General features: G+C 44.1%; 1 protein-coding gene across 8 annotated transcripts in view; it reads right to left on the reverse strand.

Annotated features, from left to right (window-relative positions):
- The window catches only part of JADE1 (jade family PHD finger 1), a 300,977-nt gene that overhangs the window by 37,557 nt on the left and 243,981 nt on the right, over positions 1-19,439 (reverse strand). The window contains exons 6-7 of one of the 8 annotated variants that reach the window (XM_055550174.1): positions 18,417-18,520; positions 16,486-16,667 (exon numbers count right to left, since the gene is read on the reverse strand). The exons of 1 other annotated variant lie outside the window; for it this stretch is intronic. In XM_055550174.1, coding sequence (XP_055406149.1) covers positions 16,486-16,667; positions 18,417-18,451 — 217 coding nt within the window. In that variant the 5' untranslated portion in view covers positions 18,452-18,520. Of the gene's footprint in view, positions 1-14,514; positions 14,684-14,975; positions 15,101-16,072; positions 16,260-16,485; positions 16,668-18,367; positions 18,521-19,439 lie in introns of those variants that run through there. 6 more of the 8 variants (XM_055550176.1, XM_055550180.1, XM_055550179.1 and 3 more) reach the window with 6 other exon arrangements.

Raw genomic sequence — 19,439 nt, forward strand, 5'->3', positions numbered from 1 at the left:
CGGTGGAGGAGAAAGAGGCTGAGAAGGCCCCTAAACTCTCCCCAGCTAGAGATGAGGCAACAAATGTTGGCTGCATCTTCACTGATTCGGACAACTAGCATTTACCTAAACAGAAGAGTTTGGAAAACTCAGAATCTTTTTACACCAAAATGCTCTCTTCCTAGTGTTCACACACAGCTCTCAGAGAAAGCACACGCTTTCAACAGTCACTATGTGCAAAATGCAAGCACTGGCCAAAACGGATGATGCTAACACACAAAGATACTTCCAAGCAAAAACACGCAAGTAAAAGAAAAGTAACAATAGTATTTCCCTTCTAATGAACTCCATTCTCACCAGCCCTGAAAGAGCCTGAGTAAAGGAATGAAGAATGCTGTGCGTGCTGCACTTCTCCAGGGAACCTGCTCAGTAACGGGGCGAGGGCACGCCAGCATCGCCGCCTCTGTGGCTCTGAGGTACTTAACCTTGACATCAGGCTGATTTATCTCACCTGGGGTTACTTACTCCATCAAGAAATCAAAGTATGCACATGTTACTGTCTTTAAGACGCACAATACAGTGGTTGTAAGCTGCAAACATCTGTCCAATGAAAACCAATAGAGCAAGCAGAGGGCCCTCAGCATCATTTAGGACACTCGCTGATTATTATCTAGATGGTAGTAAGATAAGTAATAATCAATTAAAAGGGCTACTTGCAACGCTCCAGAGAAAGCAGCAAGAAAACATAATAGCATATAATGCATCCCACAGACATCTGAATGTCTAATGTATGAGGAGGTGCTGGAGCACAATGACTGCATCTGATCTCAGGGAGCTCCTGGTCTACCTGAGGAGACAGACTGGTCAGCAGGAATTCAACACGGTGAGTGCTTGACAGTGGTCAACACAAGACTAGAGAAACACATGCTGATGGCGTTGGCAAGATTCTGAGCTGAGTCCCGAAGAACAAAGAGGTAACAAAAAGCGGCAGCACGTTTTATTTAACATATATATATATACATATAACCTATTACTCTCTGCAGTGCCTTCATATTCAGAATCTTACTATTTGCTCACTTATTTACTAATATGTATCTCTTCTTGGGCTGCCCAGGTGGCTCAGCGGTGAAGAATCCACCTGCCAAAGCACGAGGCGTGGGTTCGATCCCTGGGTCGGGAAGATCCACTGGAGAAGGAAACGGGAACCCACTCCAGTATTCTGGCCTGGGAAATCCCATGGACAGAGGAGCGTGGTGGGCTGAAGCCCATGGGGTCACAAAGAATCATGACTAAGCAACTAAGCAACATCAACAACAATCCTTTCTTACCTTTCTGTTCAATTGCAAAGGCTCATCATTTCATAAAATGTGATCCTTTCCAGTCCCCCTACTGCCCCACCAGGTCTCTAGCCACCTACACCTAGACTGCTTCAGGCACTAGCCTTCCTTTCTCCATGCCCACGGTTTTCTTTGTTGTTGTTCTGTCACTGAGTTGAGTCCAACTCTTTGCAATCCCATAGACAACAGCATGCCAGGCTTCCCCGTCCTTCACTATCTCCCAGAGTTTGCTCAAACTCACATCCATTGAGCCGATGATACCATCCAACCATCTCATCCTGTCACCCCTTCTCCTCCTAACCTCAATCTTTCCCAGCATCAGGGTCTTTTCTAATGAGTCGGCTCTTTGCATCAAGTGGCCAAAGTATTGGAGCTTCAGCATCAATCAGTCCTTCCAATGAATATTCAGGGTTGATTTCTTTTAGGATTGACTGGTTTGACCTCCTTGCAGTCCAAGGGATTCTCAAGTCTTCAACAGCACCACAGTTCGAAAGCATCAATTCTTCCATGCTCAGCTTTCTTTATGGAATTATTACACCAAATTAATCCATCCTATGAGGTGACCTCTCCAAGATATTTCCTCCATCAATCTCTCCGTATCACACTGCAAATGGCTCCAGCTAGAAACCCAGGTTTTCCACCACCTGGCCCCTCCCTGCTCAACCCAGACATCTCTCCTACCAAGACCCCCTAACCAGCTTGCCTGGCCTCTATCATAAAACACCTCTTCTTTCCAGCCTCAGCCTCTGCTCCCAGTTCTCCCTGGCCCTTTCTTCCTCATCCATCCATCCCAATCCCATCTGTTCTCCAAGTACCATCCCACCACTCCAATTAAAACCATTTACATTCAGTACCACTCATTTCACCTTTTTCATCTTTTAGAACTTTTTCACTCAGCCTTTTAATGTACTATTTTAACACGCAATCAACTCCTGCCTTGCATCATCACTCAAATGGTTTATACATGTGTCTCTAAAAGGTTATAGTTAAGTTCTAGAGAACAGAGATTCTCTTGGATTAAATGTGAAATAAAGACTTCACAGAGATGGGTCTTTAGCAAAACTTCAAAAAAAAAAAAAAAGACTTCAAAGGGCAGCTACAACAGGCACCCCTGGAACTCTGGGTCCAGTCCTCAACAGGGCTCTTCTAACATCCTATCTGATTTCATCAAAACTGGCTTCAAAGTGATACAATTTACAGGAGCCTGGAGCGTCCATTTGCCATGAGAACCATAACAGCTAAGCAGACAAAATACTAATTATTAGGCATTTGGGACTTTGCCCAAAAAGCAAAAAAACTACCTAGGAAGCATGATTATAATCTGAACACTGCCTAGAAAGGCCAAGTAAGAGGAAGTCATTGGCCAAAGACCCTGGCTGGATCAGTCAAGTGACAATCCTTTGGAAACAGGGAGGATGAGCCGAGACAACCAGGCGCATGTGGTAGCTGCTCAGGGCATCATCTCCTCGGGAAGCACAGGTAACATCCTGCATGCAGATCGCTCTCCTTCAGCCTCTCCTGCCACATGGGTTAAAAAGCAGTGGATTAGTTAACATGTTCATTCAATTGTATCAAGGTAGATGCCAAAGATACGATGAACAAGGTAGGGAATGGCCCAGAGGCAGATACAGTAAGCAGATATCTAGATAACTAGCTGCAGTGTGGTAACTGTTATGAAGACCTGGGTTCAATCCCTGGGTCAGGAAGATTTCCCAGAGAAGGAAATGGCAACCAACTCTAGCATTCTTGCCTGGTATGGAGGACCCTGGCAGGTTACAGTCCACAGGGCTGCAAAGAGTCAGACATGATTGAGCAACTAACACTTTCACAGGATATGTACATGAGACAGCAAGCTGCCTCAAAACCTTCAAATTTATGTTTTCCTTGGACTGAAATTAGAGTGGGGAACCGGCAGGCACTAAGAGCAGCCCTTAGCTGAAGGAACCCATCCCCAAGTGGTTCAGGAATTTACAAGGGAACAAATTTAGTGATCTGGGTGTGGTAACAGGGAGGCATGACTGGTATGTGACTCTAGCCAAGAAAGAATGAGAAATGACCCTGGAGGACAGAAAGAAGAACTTTTACAAAAAAATAAGATGATTAAGAATTTCAGGATGTTTATTCAGTGCTACACCTGGGAAAAAGACAGATTTGAGGAACTGTCCAGTTATTAGAATTATTCTGTGGTGGAACAGGCACCATTTATCAGGCCATAAACGCTACAGCTATATTAAGGATTGCACCCTAGTGATTTTCATTGCTTATGGTTTATATGCAGAAAGGCTATTTTTTCCAAAGTATCAATTTTGTCCAGTATGTTTTCATTCTTATTTATTTCACTCTCAAGAAGTTCTAGAAAGTACTCAAAGACCTCCTACATATTCCTTCTCTGTGCATCACTTAATACATAACTAATGCAGTGGATGAACGGGGCTTCCCAGGTGGCACTAGCAGTAAAGCATCCACCCGTCAACGCAGGAGTTGAGAGACTTGAGCTCGATCCCTTGGTCAGGAAGATCCCCTGGAGTAGGAGATGGCAATCCACTCCAGCTTGCTGGAAAATCCCACAGACAGAGGACCCTGGTGGGCTACAGTCCATGGGGCCACGGAGTCGGACACGACCGAGTGACTGAACACACCCACGCGATGCAGGATGGATGAACGAGTTCCTGTATGTAAACTCTATCCCATGTTCAACTCAGCTTTATAGAATTTGAGACACTTCACTTTAATATCTAATTCACCTTTAACTGGAGTAACTTCTATTTATTTTCAAATTTATAAGGTGTCCTTCCACGCTCTGTCAAAGTTAATAATCTAATATTTAAATGTACTATATTTTAAAATATATTTAGCATATGTATAATATAAAAACATACATTAAAGAACGGACTTTCAGACACCAAGAAGTCTTACATAAAGACAAAAGATTTTGTAATGAGGTGGCTCTATTTGCTAAGTTCAGACATTCAAATATTATTTTTCAACACTATGCAACATGATTTGGTCCCTTAGTCACTGGTCACAGACTATTAATACTTCCCCCATAAAGAAAGACTCATAGTTTCTTAATAGATCTTCTTGCTTCTTATCTTCAATGAGTATGAAAGTGAAAGTGAAAATGAAGTCGCTCTGTCGCGTCTGACTCAGCGATCCTGCGGAATGTAGCCCACCAGGCTCCTCCATCCATGGGATTCTCCAGGCAAGAATACTGGAGTGGGTTGCCATTGCCTTCTCCATTCAATGACTATATATTACCCCAAATAAAACACCCAAATATAATAATGACCTATACTTCAAAGTAATCTCTTATCCATAAATGAATGTGAACAAGATCAGCTGGTTTCTTATCTCAGTTTTTATAGCAAACATTAATCTCTTAGACATAAAGTTTTCAAATTAACAACAACTATCTAAATTCAAATGCTCAGAGTTTAAAAATACCAGTGTGACTGTAACTCAAACCCAGATTTCTCACTTTAACCAGAAAATTATATCTGGTCAAAAAGACAGTCATAGATTTGATATAACTGACAAACTGCTTAGATCTTTAAGTGTTAAAAGCTTTAATCTTGTCTAAATATTTCAACTCAGAAAAAAAGAACTTATAAAAATGTGTCTGTTATAATGTCATATATCAAAATTTGTTTAAAGGACATGGTGCCCAAGCTACTGCAGTCTCTGCAGAGACATCTACTTGAAAATATTCAGCTGAAAAAGAGTTTATATTAGCAACAAATAACCTACCACCGCTACCAAAAAGAAGATTTTAATAACTGCCCAGATAATCATAAATGCAATATTCATCCCTGTGAATGTTACTAGTAAAATCCAAGTGCTGTAACACACTAGTTTACCATTAAGTTCTTTATAAATTATTTTTAAAACCAGACTTTAAAAGTAAATAAAAGATTTTTCAAGACTAAGAAATTTATAAATGTGAGTGGTTCTGAATGAATCACGGGCAGCTCCCATTTGCCTTTATAAGTAATCCAATCTCTGTTTATGAGCCCTAAAATAATCTATTAAATCCCTCCTAGGTCTCTGTAATTGATGACAATTAGAGTCAGCACCTGAAGAGCAGTTATGACAAAATATTCCAACCATCTGTATTTGGGATGTATTTTTGTTCTCTTTCCATGAATTCACCCCAAACAATATAAGCAACCAGACATCATGGACTCCAACCCTGAGCTTCTACCCATTTCCATCTACTCAGAATTCCTGGAGTGACTGCAGAATTCTAGACTAAAGAGGTTGGGAAATTTTACTTACATTTATGACCTTTTACAGCATATGACCTACATTACTTTGCCAACAAAGGTCCATCTAGTCAAAGCTATGGTTTTTTCCAGTAGTCATGTCTGGATGTGAGAGTTGGACTATAAAGAAAGCTGAGCACCGAAGAATTGACGCTTTTGAACTGGAGTGTTGGAGAAGACTCTTGAGAGTCCCGTGGACTGCAAGGAGATCCAATCAGTCCATCCTAAAGGAAATCAGTCCTGAATATTCATTGGAAGGACTGATGCTGAAGCTGAAACTCCAATACTTTGGCCACCTGATGTGAAGAACTGACTCATTGGAAAAGACCCTGATGATGGCAAAGACTGAGGACAGGAGGAGAAGGGGACGACAGAGGATGAGATGGTTGAATGGCATCACCAACTAGATGGACATAAGTCTGGGTAAACTCCGAGAGTTGGCGATGGACAGGGAGGCCTGGCGTGCTGCAGTCCATGAGGTCACAAAGAGTTGGACACAACTGAGTGACTGAACTGAACTGAATGACATTTTAGATGATTTTAATTTTTTACCATGATCCTGCACTATGCTATTTGTAATAGTAAAGATTTAAAATCCAGAACTGTTGTTTCTTGCTCCTCACATTATAGAAGACCCTGGGAGCACAGCTTCTTGGCCCCACACAGGCACCAGCCTAAAATGAGCAGCTACCAATAAACTACGTATATTCCACCTCCTTCCTGAGATGCGGCATCAAAGGCTTATCTTGTTTTAAAATACCTGATGAAATAGCATAGGAGGAAAAAAATAGAAAAGGTAATAGGATAATGCCGTAAAATGCTACTATCACTCATTCATTATTTAATTCAAAAGTGAAAGTTTTCAAAACATTAGAATAGCCAGTGTGCCAGTAGCAGGTCACTAAAAATATATGCAGTTAAGAATAGAAAAACTAACTCAGACAAGAAAACTAGGGTTTAAACTACCTTTAAAGAATTCAAAGTCAAATAAATACTCAACCTCTTATCCATTTCAAGAGCAGTACTATTTGAGGGGGGGGGGGGGCTACATTCCAGAGATGGTTACCAAACACACCATTTCCTCAACCCATGGCAGGCATGGTTAATAAATTAGGTCATTCTTTTTTTCCACAAGCCCAGGCGTGACCTCAGAATCCTCCTTAACACTTAACACAGTGCTATCACTGTGTCAAAATTCACATGAAAGATGCAGTCTATTTTGCCCTATAGGTCCTCTTTTCACACTTTTTTCTTTTTTAACAAATTACTGGAGAAAACGAACATAAGACCAACCTCTTCATAATATATGAAAAGAAAGTTTTTTATGTAACATTTCACTGCAATGAGATGTTTGTGTTCCATTCAGCCTTGGGATCTTTGAACCAAATTCTAATTTTTAACACATACACATTCTTCAGATCAAACTCTAAAACTTCACTGAAGAGTTACACTTTAAAAAAAAAACAAAAACTAAGCGTTAGTTAGCAGGAGATAGTTCTGAATGAACCAATGTCAAAATAAGGATGGGAAAGGAGTCTACACTCCCTTATCTGACTCTTGGAAGAATAAGCCAATAAATGCAAAGTGACTACAGGGTAATTTTAAAAGATTTTTAAATGCTCAAACCAGATGTTCTTATACAGGATATACAAAGCAGCTTCTGCAGAAACCAGACTCAACCAGCTAATGACAATTACACTGTGCACAGGCTGAAATGCAGCTGTTTTGAGGAACTTTGTTCCCTGATTATAGACGGTTGTCAGAAACTATCAGTTACCACTAACAATGTTAAGTCACCAAAAAATTTTAAAGTACAGTTTAAAAAAAAAAATTCAGACTTCCAATGTTGTACACTAGAAGATCTAGATGACTCACTTAACAATAACAACAAAAACTCCATTTACACATCATCTGAATTATATATTAAAACAAACATTTCATCACAATTGTACAAGTCCTGTTACTACAGTCACGGAAACATAAGACAGTCTCAAAACCTAGCAGCAAGGTCTGCAAAGTAGTCTCTGAGGCTAAAGCTGAAAACAGTCTCAGCCATGGATTGTGTCTACAGGACATCTTCCCCAAAGAAACACATAAAATCCTAACTTAATCTCCAGAAAATGTTTTGGAGGTAATTTACCTTTCCTAATTTTAAAAGGAAGTACGTACAGTAAGTTCTGGAGAGGTTAAGCAGCAAGAGCAAAGACACAATGATGGGTCTAGGGCAAAGCCAGAGGCTGAATCAAAGACCTGTGCCATCCATTCTCCTCCCAGGTGATGGGACCATGGGCTTCCTGCTCCTGGACACCTCCTGAGATTTAGAAAGAGGTTATCGTGAAGATTAAGGCCATGGACTACATGTTATCTGGGGTCAGACAACTAAACTGTACTCAACAAACAACAGTCTGTTAACTTAGAACTTGAAACATATTTCCTGGCAAGCTGATGTGAAGATGGCTGCAAATGCCATTTTGCCTGCTGGAGAGCTGGACAGACTGCATACGAGTGGTTCCCTGAACACTATCACAGGGCTACGTGTCCTCTGAGCGGCAGGTATTCACTTCCGACTGGTGTGACACACACCCTACGTGGAGAGACATCACACTCCTCTGGATACGTCTCCCTCTGAATGCAGTCCCAGGTCATAATGTATATTCCCTCACGCAGGGCCTCTTGGCCTGGCCTCCTGGGAGGGTGTGACTACCTGTGTTTTGCAAGGTGCATGGGGTCCTGTATTACACATCCTACCCTCAAAGGCTATCTAGGAACCAAAGAGTTAGGAGCCACAGCCCTGAGTTGAGTCAACTGCCTTCATATTTATCAAACAAATTTCTGATTTCAACTTGTTGTTTCAGGTTCCTATCAGAAACGGAATTCAGTCCCAGCTGGTGACTAGCTAAAACTGTATCACTATACTATACTATAGGCTTCCCAGGCGGCACTAGTGGCAAAGAACCCGCCTGCCATTGCAGGAGCCTTAAGATACACTGGTTCGATCCCTGGGTCAGAAAACTCCCCTGCAGGAGGGCACAGCAACCCAAAGGAGCCAGGCGGGCTAAGGTCCATAGGGTCACAAATGTCAGAAATGACTGAGAGACTCAGCACGCATGCATGCACATCCTACACTACAGGTATATACTGTTCTACAGGTATGTATACTATAGTACAGGTTTTTAATATATATATATATATATATATATATATAGGTATAGCTGTGTCATTATAAATTAGGGGTCTACAACCTGCTGTTGCTCAATACATAAGAATGGTTTTTATGTGTTTAGATGGTTTGGGAGAGGGAATCACATTTCAGAACACCTGAAAATTATCCCAGATTCAAATTTCACTATCTGTAAATAAAGTTTTATTGGGACACAGTCACATTCATTCATTCACTTTTTGTCCACTGATTGCTTTCGCACTTAGGATGGCAGAGTTGAACAGCTGTAATAGGGACTATCAGGCCCACAGAGCCTAAAACATTTGCTATCTGGCCCCTTTACTAAAATAGTTTACTGATCTCTGCTACTGATCAACAGACTAGCAGTAAGGGGGTAAGAGGGCAGGGTAGGAGGCTGGTGTTCTAAGCAACTTAAATTAAAGCCATGTCTAGAAACTTGTGAATTCTTCTCAAAGGAAAACCCCTGAGGCTCCTTCTTGGGGCCAGTGTACACTAAGTTATAACAACTAATAAACTTATCTGATTTTCAAGCCAGTAACCAATAAGCAGAAAAATGACTGTTCTAGACAGGCATTTTAACTATAATGTGTGGTTTAACAGTGATATAAAAGGATCAGAGAGAAATCATAAAAAGAAGTCACCAGAATTTAAATGCCAAATTGAAATCCAAGGATGCACTTAAAAGTATTCATCCAGACCCTGAAATGACATGCAAATTTTTGAGTAACTCACTTTTTCTGCTGGAGAGGTTCCCACAGGTTTTGGATCTCAAGTGTCCTTGACCTTAAAAAAGTTACAAGTCACAAGTACTCAGCCTACACATCTAAAGTGCATCTTTTTATTTCAACACTGAAATAACTGATGGTCATAAAAATGACCATGACTAATCAAGAAAAATCTTAAATCATGTTAAGTGTACTTTGTGCTAAACAAACGCAAACTAGGCAGCTCAAACTCCAGCGACTTGTTAGCCTTGCCAATTCTTGCTGCATACTCTGGAGAAAAGAATAAAAGAAAAAAATGTTCATCTTATTCTTCAGTTTGGACTCTCCCCAGTGAAACCTTCACTTAAAATAACTGCTTAGAAACTGTCTTAGAAGCTGTCATGAATTTTCAAATTAATAAAATCTCCTGTGCAGACATTATTAAATGTCTGATCCTGTGCAGATCAGTATTAAAAACTATATATTATTGCCAGCTGGAAGTGCTTTCAAAACAAGAGAAAACTGTGATTTAATTCCTTCAACAAATCAGCCCGAAAGAACCTAAGTTTAAAAAAATGAACTTACTTCAACTGCCCTCAATCACCTTAACAGTCTTTAACTCTACCTGAAGAACCAAAAGCAAAAAAAGTAAACATGTAACTTGTTTTAGAGTATTCATTAAAACCTTGGTCCTTGAACATCTGTTAAGTGTACGTAATACACCACTAGTCTAGAGTTAACAAAGGACTCAAAAATGGAAATACCCAGACTCTTCCTATTTTTGTTGCTTTCAGGTAAGGAAGACATCCTGAATAAACTTTCAAAGTCTAGGCTAGATAAGGCCAAGCCACAATAACATGGCCAGAGTCACAATCAACATTCTCTTAGACTAAATTTTCTCTCTGTTCCACGACACTCAGCCCTGTCTAAACTTAACAAGATGCCACTTCAACTGAAAGGCAAAAGGGGCTCCAGGAGCACTCACCCGTTTATTAGGAATACAGAGTTTACTTATTCCATCAGAGCCAACCATCTGTGAAAATACCAAAATATAAATCCCTCACAATCACCTATCAATATTCTTTGTATAAACACACCAAGCAAATAGGCTTCTATCCACCTGCAATGCAGGAGGACCTGGGTTCAATTCCTGGGTCAGAAGACCCACTGGAGAAGGGATAGGCTACTCGCTCCAGTATTCCTGGGCTTCCCTGGTGGCTCGGCTGGTAAAGAATATGCTTGCAATGCGGGAGACCTGGGTTTGGTCCCGGGGTTAGGAAGATCCCCTGGAGAAGGGAAAGGCTACCCACTCCAGTATTCCGGCCTGGAGAATTCCATGGAAAAAGGAGCCTGGCGGGTTGCAAAGAGTCGGATACAATGCTTTTACAATGCTTTTGAATTGTGATGCTGAGGGAGACATCTGACGGTCCCATGGACAGCAAGAAGATCAATCAGTCAATCCTAAAGGAAATCAACCCTGAATATTCACTAGAAGGACTGATGCTGAAGCTCCAATACTTTGGCCACCTGATGAGAAGAGCCGACTCACTGGAAAAGACATTTATGCTGGGCAAGACTGAAGGCAGGAAGAGAAGGCGGTGACAGAGAATGAGATGGTTGGATGGCAACATCGACTCAATGGACATGAGTTTGAGCAAACTCTGGGAGACAGTGAAGGACAAGGAAGCCAGGCATGCTGCTGTCCATGAGGTCGCAAAGAGTAGGACACAGCTTAATGACTGAACAAGGTCTTAATACAGAGAAAACCAGCTGAACACTAAAACTTTAAAGGAAACAACTTACTGACTCAGGAACTAAAACTTTGCCAATTAAGGTTCCTATCAGGCTTCTGATACAATCCAAGAAACTAACAACTCCAAGCAAAGTCAGCCTTTATTTGAAATTTTTTTTTTAAATTTACTGTTAAACAAGGCAACAGTGTTCTAACTATCACAGGCTTGAACAGAGACCAAGAAGTTTAACATTGGTATAACTCCCACTGTTTGACCAATTAAGTCAAGCATTTCAATGCCAATCCAAATAAGCAGCAAGATATTGACAAAAGTGTTATATTTCCCTCTAGAGAATGTCTTATTTTATTAACCATGTAGGAAAACTGGGCATACAATGCAAATTCTGATAGACCATGAACTGTAATAGTGTAACAGGTGCCCTGTATTACTAACTGAGGAAAGAGCTTCACCAACAGAAAGGAAGCAAGCAAGCAGAACTGTGAGAGTCATCTGTCTCCTCCTCACTCCTGACAATGCCTAAAAATACAAGACTTGGTCAGTGTCTGATGTCTAGATGTTTGCTGTTCTAACCACCTCAGTACTGAAACACAGTTAATTTTTTTTCTCAGCAAGTGTGCAGATAAATACATCAGGCAAATTTCTTTAAAACAGTTTTCAAATAATCTTCAAAATGAAGACTCGAAATTACACACAAAAAAATGCTACTTTAATTCTAACTTTTTCAAATCCAGTCATGATTAACTCCGAAGACATGCCTCCTCAATGTCAAAGGTTCTGTCAAAAAGTTACTACAGATTAGTGTCTACTTACAGGAAATAACGAGATGCAATGATCTTTGATTGGACAGTGTTTTAGACAAAGCTGCTGTTATATCTGGAGGCCAAGGAAGAAAATCTGAATGTATCCCAAATAGACAAGCTAGCTAACAGGAGGAAAAAAAAACTCCTTACACAACTGTACAGACAGTATGATTTATTATACATATGTACACACAATTACCTGGAAAATGATAAAATGATGATTTCTAGGTGATAGGAATGTGTTTTTATATGTGCTTCTCTAGTTGAAAACATGTACATGTAAAATAACACCATTTCTGTAATAATACCTTAAGCCACTAAGGGCTCTTTTGAAGTAAAAAATCAATTATTTATGAAGGTGAAACACATGGAGATGTGTTTGTATTCTCACCAAGTCCTCCAAGTTTTGTTTGCTTTTTTAGTTAATCCTTCTACCCAAAGTCTCTAGGCTAAGCAATTGTTCATTCTAAAATACAACATGTCCTTAAAGTCCAAAAAGTTTTTTCTCCTGTTCCCACTTTTCACACACTCGTCATTTCTCACTATTTTCCCTTTATAGCTACTCTTTCAACCTCTGCAATAGGAAACCAAAGTATTCACTTATGGGCTGAAAACCTGTCTGGTGATGGAGGAGCAACTTGTGGGGGGTGGGGAATCTTGTTCTTTCTAAATGAACATACATCCACCTTTGTAAAAGTTAAAAATCTGTTACAACCCACTCAAATTTTCTTCTTAGAAAGCAGCCTATGACCTTAAGATGGAATCAAGTTCAAATTCTACTGCAAGTTCAGGCAACTCCTTTTATCTCTGGCTGCTGTGAGGAGGAGGTATGTATGCCAACTCATCAAATAACATATAAAAACACATAAACTTAAGGGAGAAAACAAAATAACCAAAGTCAATCTGATTTAAAAGTGGCATTAGATGAGACTCAAATCGTTGGGACAAAAGGGCATTAAGAATTCTCGGGTGAAGGTATTTGCTAGCAAGTGTCACACACAGAACACGCACTTTATCTGTCCAGTATGTGTTGCCCACTCTACTACAATAAATTATTTTATCCAAAGTGTTGTCAGTGTATAGTTACACTAAACGCTCCCTTTCTCCAGCTAAAAGTGATTAAATCTTGATTAGCGGCGATCTGGTCAAACACAACTTCCTAATCTCTAACCACTGGTGGATCACTACCTAAACCAGCTTCCAGGGAAGTAGTTTCTCTGTATCTCAAAACTAGTTCATTAACTTTGAAAGGTATTAGCCTTGAGGTACAAGTAACTAGAGAGCTAGTCGTTCACAGCGGGTTTTCTAAAAAGGAAAAATAGTTCACCTAATAAAAACCTTTGGGAAAGGAGCCCCTAAGTATTTCCATTAATGGAAACTTCAGATTCTCTCTCAATTTCATAAAAACGTAGCCGTCTTAAGTCATTCAACTGCAGCTATCACTTTACAAAGAGAACATTTAAATTCCCCCTCGGCTGTGGTAAATAGAAGGCGACAGACCCTCGCCCCCGCCGAAGCGAGGTGGGGCGCCTGCCTCCTAGTTACTAGAAAACCAGCCAAAGCTGCTTTTAAACGGTCTCGTGGTGACGATGCATTCCTAACGGGTTTCGAAGGCACGTTTAAATCGCCCGCTTTTTTGTTTGCTCGTTGCATTCACCGGGTGCCGGGACTACGGCCGCCCCCGCGCGCCGGGGAGGAGCGCCCAAGGTGGAAAAGCCGGGGCGGGGAGACGGGGGTACGACCGGGGAGGGGGCCCCGGGGCGAGGAGAGCCGGGGGCGGAGGACTCTGGGATGCAGAGCCCATGAGGGGGGAAGGGGGGGCAGGACAGAGAAAGCTGAGGGCCCCAGGAAGGCGGGGATCCCGGGGCGGGGAGAACTGGGCCGCCGCCCCGCACCGGAGAAAGCACCGCACGGCGCCCGCCGGGCTGTGCGCAGAGCCGCGGCTCCGCGCAGCAGCGCCGCCCCCTCTCTCTCCCTCATCGCCGCCGCCTCCTCCTCCTCCTCCTCCCAAGGCGACAGAAACAACAGCGCGGGAGGAGGGGAAAGTAACTCCCGGCACCTCCGCCGGAATTAGCCCCGGTGCAGTGATGACACCTTCTCGTGGCGCAATCAAGCCCCGCTCCCTCCGCAGCGAGTCCCCGCCGCCGCCGCCCTCTCCATTTGAAAGTGGCCACCCCCCCCCACCCCCCCCCCCCCGCCGCCGCCGCCGCCGCCGCCGCCGCTCCTCCCGCCCCGCCGCCGCCAGCTGCACCAATCCGCTCGGCCCCAGTTGCAAATCAAACGCTCCCTCGCGTCTAGAAGCCACTTGCGCCGCTGGAAACGGCCGCGCCGTCCCCCCCTCCCCGAGTCCCTCCCGGGCGGCACCTTCAGACTGGGGCGGGCGCGCCGGCGAGAAACGGCTGTGTGATGGGAGCGGGAGCAGCGGTGACGGCGAGCAGCTCGGAGAGGACTCGGCTCCCGCTCCCGCCCCCAGACAGTTCTGGAAACTGTGTATCACCTCTGTCACAGGAAGCCATCCGGCGAGGAAGGCGGCGCGGAACCAACAAACAAACGCCTGCGGCCGCCCGCCGGAATCAACGCGGGGACGGCGACGGGCTTCGGGCCGTTCCCCGGGCGTGAGCGCGGTGGCCGCCCCCGCGCCGCGGGCTTTGTGCGGGGCTCCCGCGGCGCGGGCGCGGTAGGCCAGGCGTCCCCGCCCCCGAAACCCCCCACCCCGGGCCTCGGCAGCGCTGCTGGGACCGTTAGGTGACGCTCCGACGCGGCTGAGAAAGCAGCGCCTCGGCCGCCGCCCGCCTGTCCCCATTTCCACATGGAGCCGCCTCTCCTCCAGAGCCAGAGGCGGGCCACAAAAGTTGGCCCCGGGGCCACCCAGCACCTGCCCACGTGCCGCGGAGGTTAGCTCCCGGGTCTACCCCGTCCCTTTCCCCCCCCCCCCGCCGCCCTCGGCCGCCAGGTCACCTATTACCGGTGGGAGGGGAGAGAGGCTGCTATTTAAACGCCCGCGGAAGTTGAGGCACCCCCACTGGCGGGTGCCGTGCACCTGCCTCCCGCCGCCGCGCTCCGCCACTTTGAGCAGCAGCCGCGTCCTCGGCCCCGCCTCCTGCCCGCAGGCGGGCGGGGGGAGCGGGAAGGAGGTGGAAGGGATCGAATTTCTCTAGCAAATGGGACCGTTCCGACAGGATTCGGTTCCCCGGTCAACATTCCACATTCCAACCCTCTCCCGCATTTGCAAGCCAGCGCCAACAACCCGGAAAGCCTGCTGGCTACAGAACAACAGCCCCCAACTCACAAATACACACTCACAGGCACAGGACACGTGCACTTGAAGGGCTTCGCAACTTGCAGTCCCGGGGTGCACACTGCATGTTTTCAGGCGGACCAAGCGACACGACACCATCCTCACAATTTGCAGACGGTGCCAAAAGGTTGCAATTTGCAATCCGTTTTAAGTTCATGGTTAATCGGTAGTTTGGTCTACCAATGCAACTCCTTCCTAATTTCACCGATAAAGGGTTTTACACTTCACAGGCAGTCTCACTATAAGTAAAAGGTCCGTTCACTGGAAACCCAATTGGGAAGAACCTAATTGCTAAACTGTCCCTGCACCCCCCCCACCCCTCCCTCACTGTCCTTGAATTGATGCAATGAATATTTTGGACATGTGGTGACGCGGTGATAAGAGATAGGGCTGCAGCTACCCTACACAGATGTACCTATACCCACACCTATGTTTTGACTATACAGTCGTCGTCCCTTCCCCCGCACCACCACCACCACGGTCACACACACTCTGGATTCATATATGTACCCGGACCTTGTTCTGCCATTGCCATCTGTCTACCAAGTTGCTATTATGCTTTCCACTTCCATGCAACCTAATGCACTTTAGCTGTTTAAAAAATTCTATAACTAAAGCCAACTAAACTGGGTTTCTACTCCTGAACGCGTTTTAATTGATGATTCGCCTGAAAACCGCATGTTCTTCGCTAATCCAAAAGAAAAAGCTCTTAAGTCTTCAGCCCCCAAAACTGAAAAATAATCATAATAAAACTTACTGATCCAACACACATCAATTCTCAGGATCCAAAAATCATCCTCTCCTCCTCCTCCTCCTCTGGCCCCCGCCCCGGCAATGCCCAAGTTACTGGTGGGATAGTAACGCTGCGCTCGGCGGCTGCCGGCCCTCCCTCCTTCGCTACATATCGAGAACCCAATCTTTTGGCGCCATATTAATGACGTACTATATTATTTCCACTAGGCAGCGACCTTCGGCATTAAATTACTCCCGAGAACTCCCGAGCAAAGCAACAAAACCATCAAATATGGCTGAGCCTCTCGGCTCGTCCTGCAGCCGCCGCCGCTGCCGCCGCCGCGGGATCGGGACGCGCACACGGACCCACACGCGGACACGCGCGGACTCTCGGTCGGCGCGCCCTCCCCGCGCGCCCCCCGCGGCCCGCGCGCGTACCTGCTGCGGAGGGGTTCGGCCGCGGCGCTGGGCTCCTCGCCGCTCGCTCCTCGCCGCATGAGTTCGGGCCGTGGCGGGCTGGCGGACGGAGTGGCGGGCGGGGAGCCGGGCGGGCCCCTGCTCTCGCCGGCGCGCACACACCCGGCGCTCGCGCAGGGAGGCACTCTCGGACGGGCGTTTGGCTTGTTATGGAGGAAGGACTGTGTGAATCAAACTCATTTCTGGGTCACTGCTGCCACAGGGGGGAGCACTTTAATCCCTTGCCAAAACTAGAGGGTGGGGACGGGAGGGCGGAGGGAGCTCGCCGGGAACCGCGGTGCGGGGGGCTCTGTCCCTCGTTAACTCTTCGCGGCCCTCGCCGTAGCAGGCTCGGCCTGTGTCAGCAGGGGCTTGCAAAGAGCCGCATGCTTCAGCTTTTAAAATCTCTTCCTTCACCTCTCTTGTGAGCCTAGACTTTCTTGAAGTGTCTCCAAGACACCTCCAGGGTGGTGGCCTTTTAAATTATCCCTTTCAGACTCTCCCAGTCTCAACTCTTGTTTGACATCACTGCACTAGAAAAGGATTCTTTCAAATTACTTTAAAATTATGTAGATTAAACTGTGGCTATTAAGGAATGTAGTTTGGGTGAGAGGTTTTATTTTTAGATTGAATGGAAAAATAAATAGTTCTTTGGTAGTAACAGTTTTTGGGGAGCTGCGGATTATTATGACATTTTTAAATATAGAAAATCCAGTTTGGGAGCCGGAACACATCTTTACCTAAGTTTGTGTCGAAATGATAATTCCAAATAAGCATTAATTCATTAGGAAACAGTAATTATTTGTAAGTTGACACCACCCTTATGTTACACTGTGTTACAGAACGGGACATTGTCTTCCAAATAGGGAGAATTGAGCCTAATGCTAAAACTGGAGCTGCAGACTAACATAAAATTAGTCAGATTAATTCAGGGGTATTTATGTGTAAAAAAGGAGTGGAGATTAACACTCTTCTCTCATGAAAGTGTGAAAGTGTTAGCCGCCCAGTCATGTCCAACTCTTTGGGACCCCATGGACTGTAGTCCACCAGGCTCCATGGGATTATCCAGGCAAGAATACTGGAGTGGGTTGCCATTCCCTTTTCCAGGGGGTTTTCCCGACCCAGAGGTCAAACCCTGGGGTCCTGCATTGCAGGCCGATTCTTTACCCTCTGAGCCAGGAGGGAAGCCCTCTTCTCTCATGGACCCCCCTTAAAGAAATGAGTCGATATGATATTCTGCTTCAAAAGGGAAAAGAAAAAAAAATGGGATACAGGTTGAAAATACTATTCAATAATCCGGAACATAGATCACTGATTACAAAATTGAGTATCAAACCCAAAGGCATACTTGTCCACTGGAAGAATTCTGAATATGTCCGTTTTGGTTTCACAAAATCTCACACCAACCCATCCACCTACATCAGGATCATAGTAATCTGCTAAATGTGGGAAAACAAAACTAATTGAGTCTTTCAATTATTTTTCAGAAAGCAAAGTAAACCAAAGGAAATCTTAAGTATATGTCCTTTTTCTCTTTTGCCTGCTTCACTAATGAAGTACAAAGACACCCTATCAGTCCTGTTTATGTGCTCACTTAATCCTGCTCAAAGAAACCACATATGTAAAGCACTATGCTATCATTATTACTGTTATTAATGTTGCCCTGAACTTACTGCTATTTACCTTGGTTCACTTTACACATACTCTATTGCAGAAGTACAAGGACACAGGCTTCATAGCCAGACAGACCCTGAACTGAATCCGACTCTACGAGTTGTCAGCTGTGCAACTGTGGGGTAAATTACAAAACCTCTCTGAACCTGAGTTTCTTCCTGAGTAATAAAATGGGGTTACCAGGCCCTACCTGAAGGGTTGTTAACTGGAATAACTCCATAAACATGCCCAGCAGAGACCTGTCAGTATGAGAGCCATCCCTCCTCTCTCTCATTCTTGGTCTTCTCGCCTTTGAAGACTGCAATTTTTCCACATTCCAGGGAAACTTATTTCACTCATTCCCCTGCAAAAAATAAAAATAAAAAATAAGCTACACTTGCCATTCAGCCTTTAACTTTTTTTTTTTCTGACTATCCCCACTCCCAAAACATCAGGCAACAAAAATGAAAGTGTGCTGAGTAAATAGATGAGAAAAAAAGGGGTAAAAGAATCCATGAACCCTCAACACTGATTCTATGCTTAAGACTGATGGTCCCAGGAACGTGATGAGGTAGTGCCATATGCCGTACACGGCCCTGGACCAAAAGTCTGCAGCCTCCTATCAACTCACACTGTAACTCTGGACAAATGTCTTTGGATCTTAGTTTCCCCACTGAGATGATAGACAAGATGATATTCAACACCCCCTGTCTTATTAACAGTAATTTCTGATTGTTCTTACCAAACTTACAAGTTGATGATTATTTGTAGAAGTGGAGGACAACTTGTATCAATAATGCGTAAAAACAACTCATTAATGATCAGCGATTGACATTTTTTAAATAATAAATGTCTTCTGCCAGATCACAAAGGAAACTTTTATACATCCTATTTCTAAAATGGGACAGCAGTGTCTTGTGGCAGCATATTTAAAGAATAAGAAGTACTAAGCTGGCAATTAGGAAATGAGTTTCTGGTAACACTCTGTCACTTACTAACTTACCAAATCATTCATGATCACAATTTCTTGGTTTCTAGAATGGTCCTGTTAATTCACACTTTATTATCAGAGATAAAAAGGACATTCAAGAAAATAGGTACAAAGTAGTCAGTGTAGTTATCAAGATTCTAGTCTTTTCTGATCTGATCAGTGTTCATGGGGATAATTACCATTCTGTATATTGCTTTCATTTTGCTATTGGCATACACAGTTTAATTATTCGCTTCCATAATAATAGGTTTATAGAAATACTGAATACATATATTTATATTCATATTCCTTA

This window comes from Bubalus kerabau, chromosome 16 (assembly GCF_029407905.1).
Source record: "Bubalus kerabau isolate K-KA32 ecotype Philippines breed swamp buffalo chromosome 16, PCC_UOA_SB_1v2, whole genome shotgun sequence".
In the NCBI taxonomy this organism is placed as follows: Eukaryota; Metazoa; Chordata; class Mammalia; order Artiodactyla; family Bovidae; genus Bubalus; species Bubalus kerabau.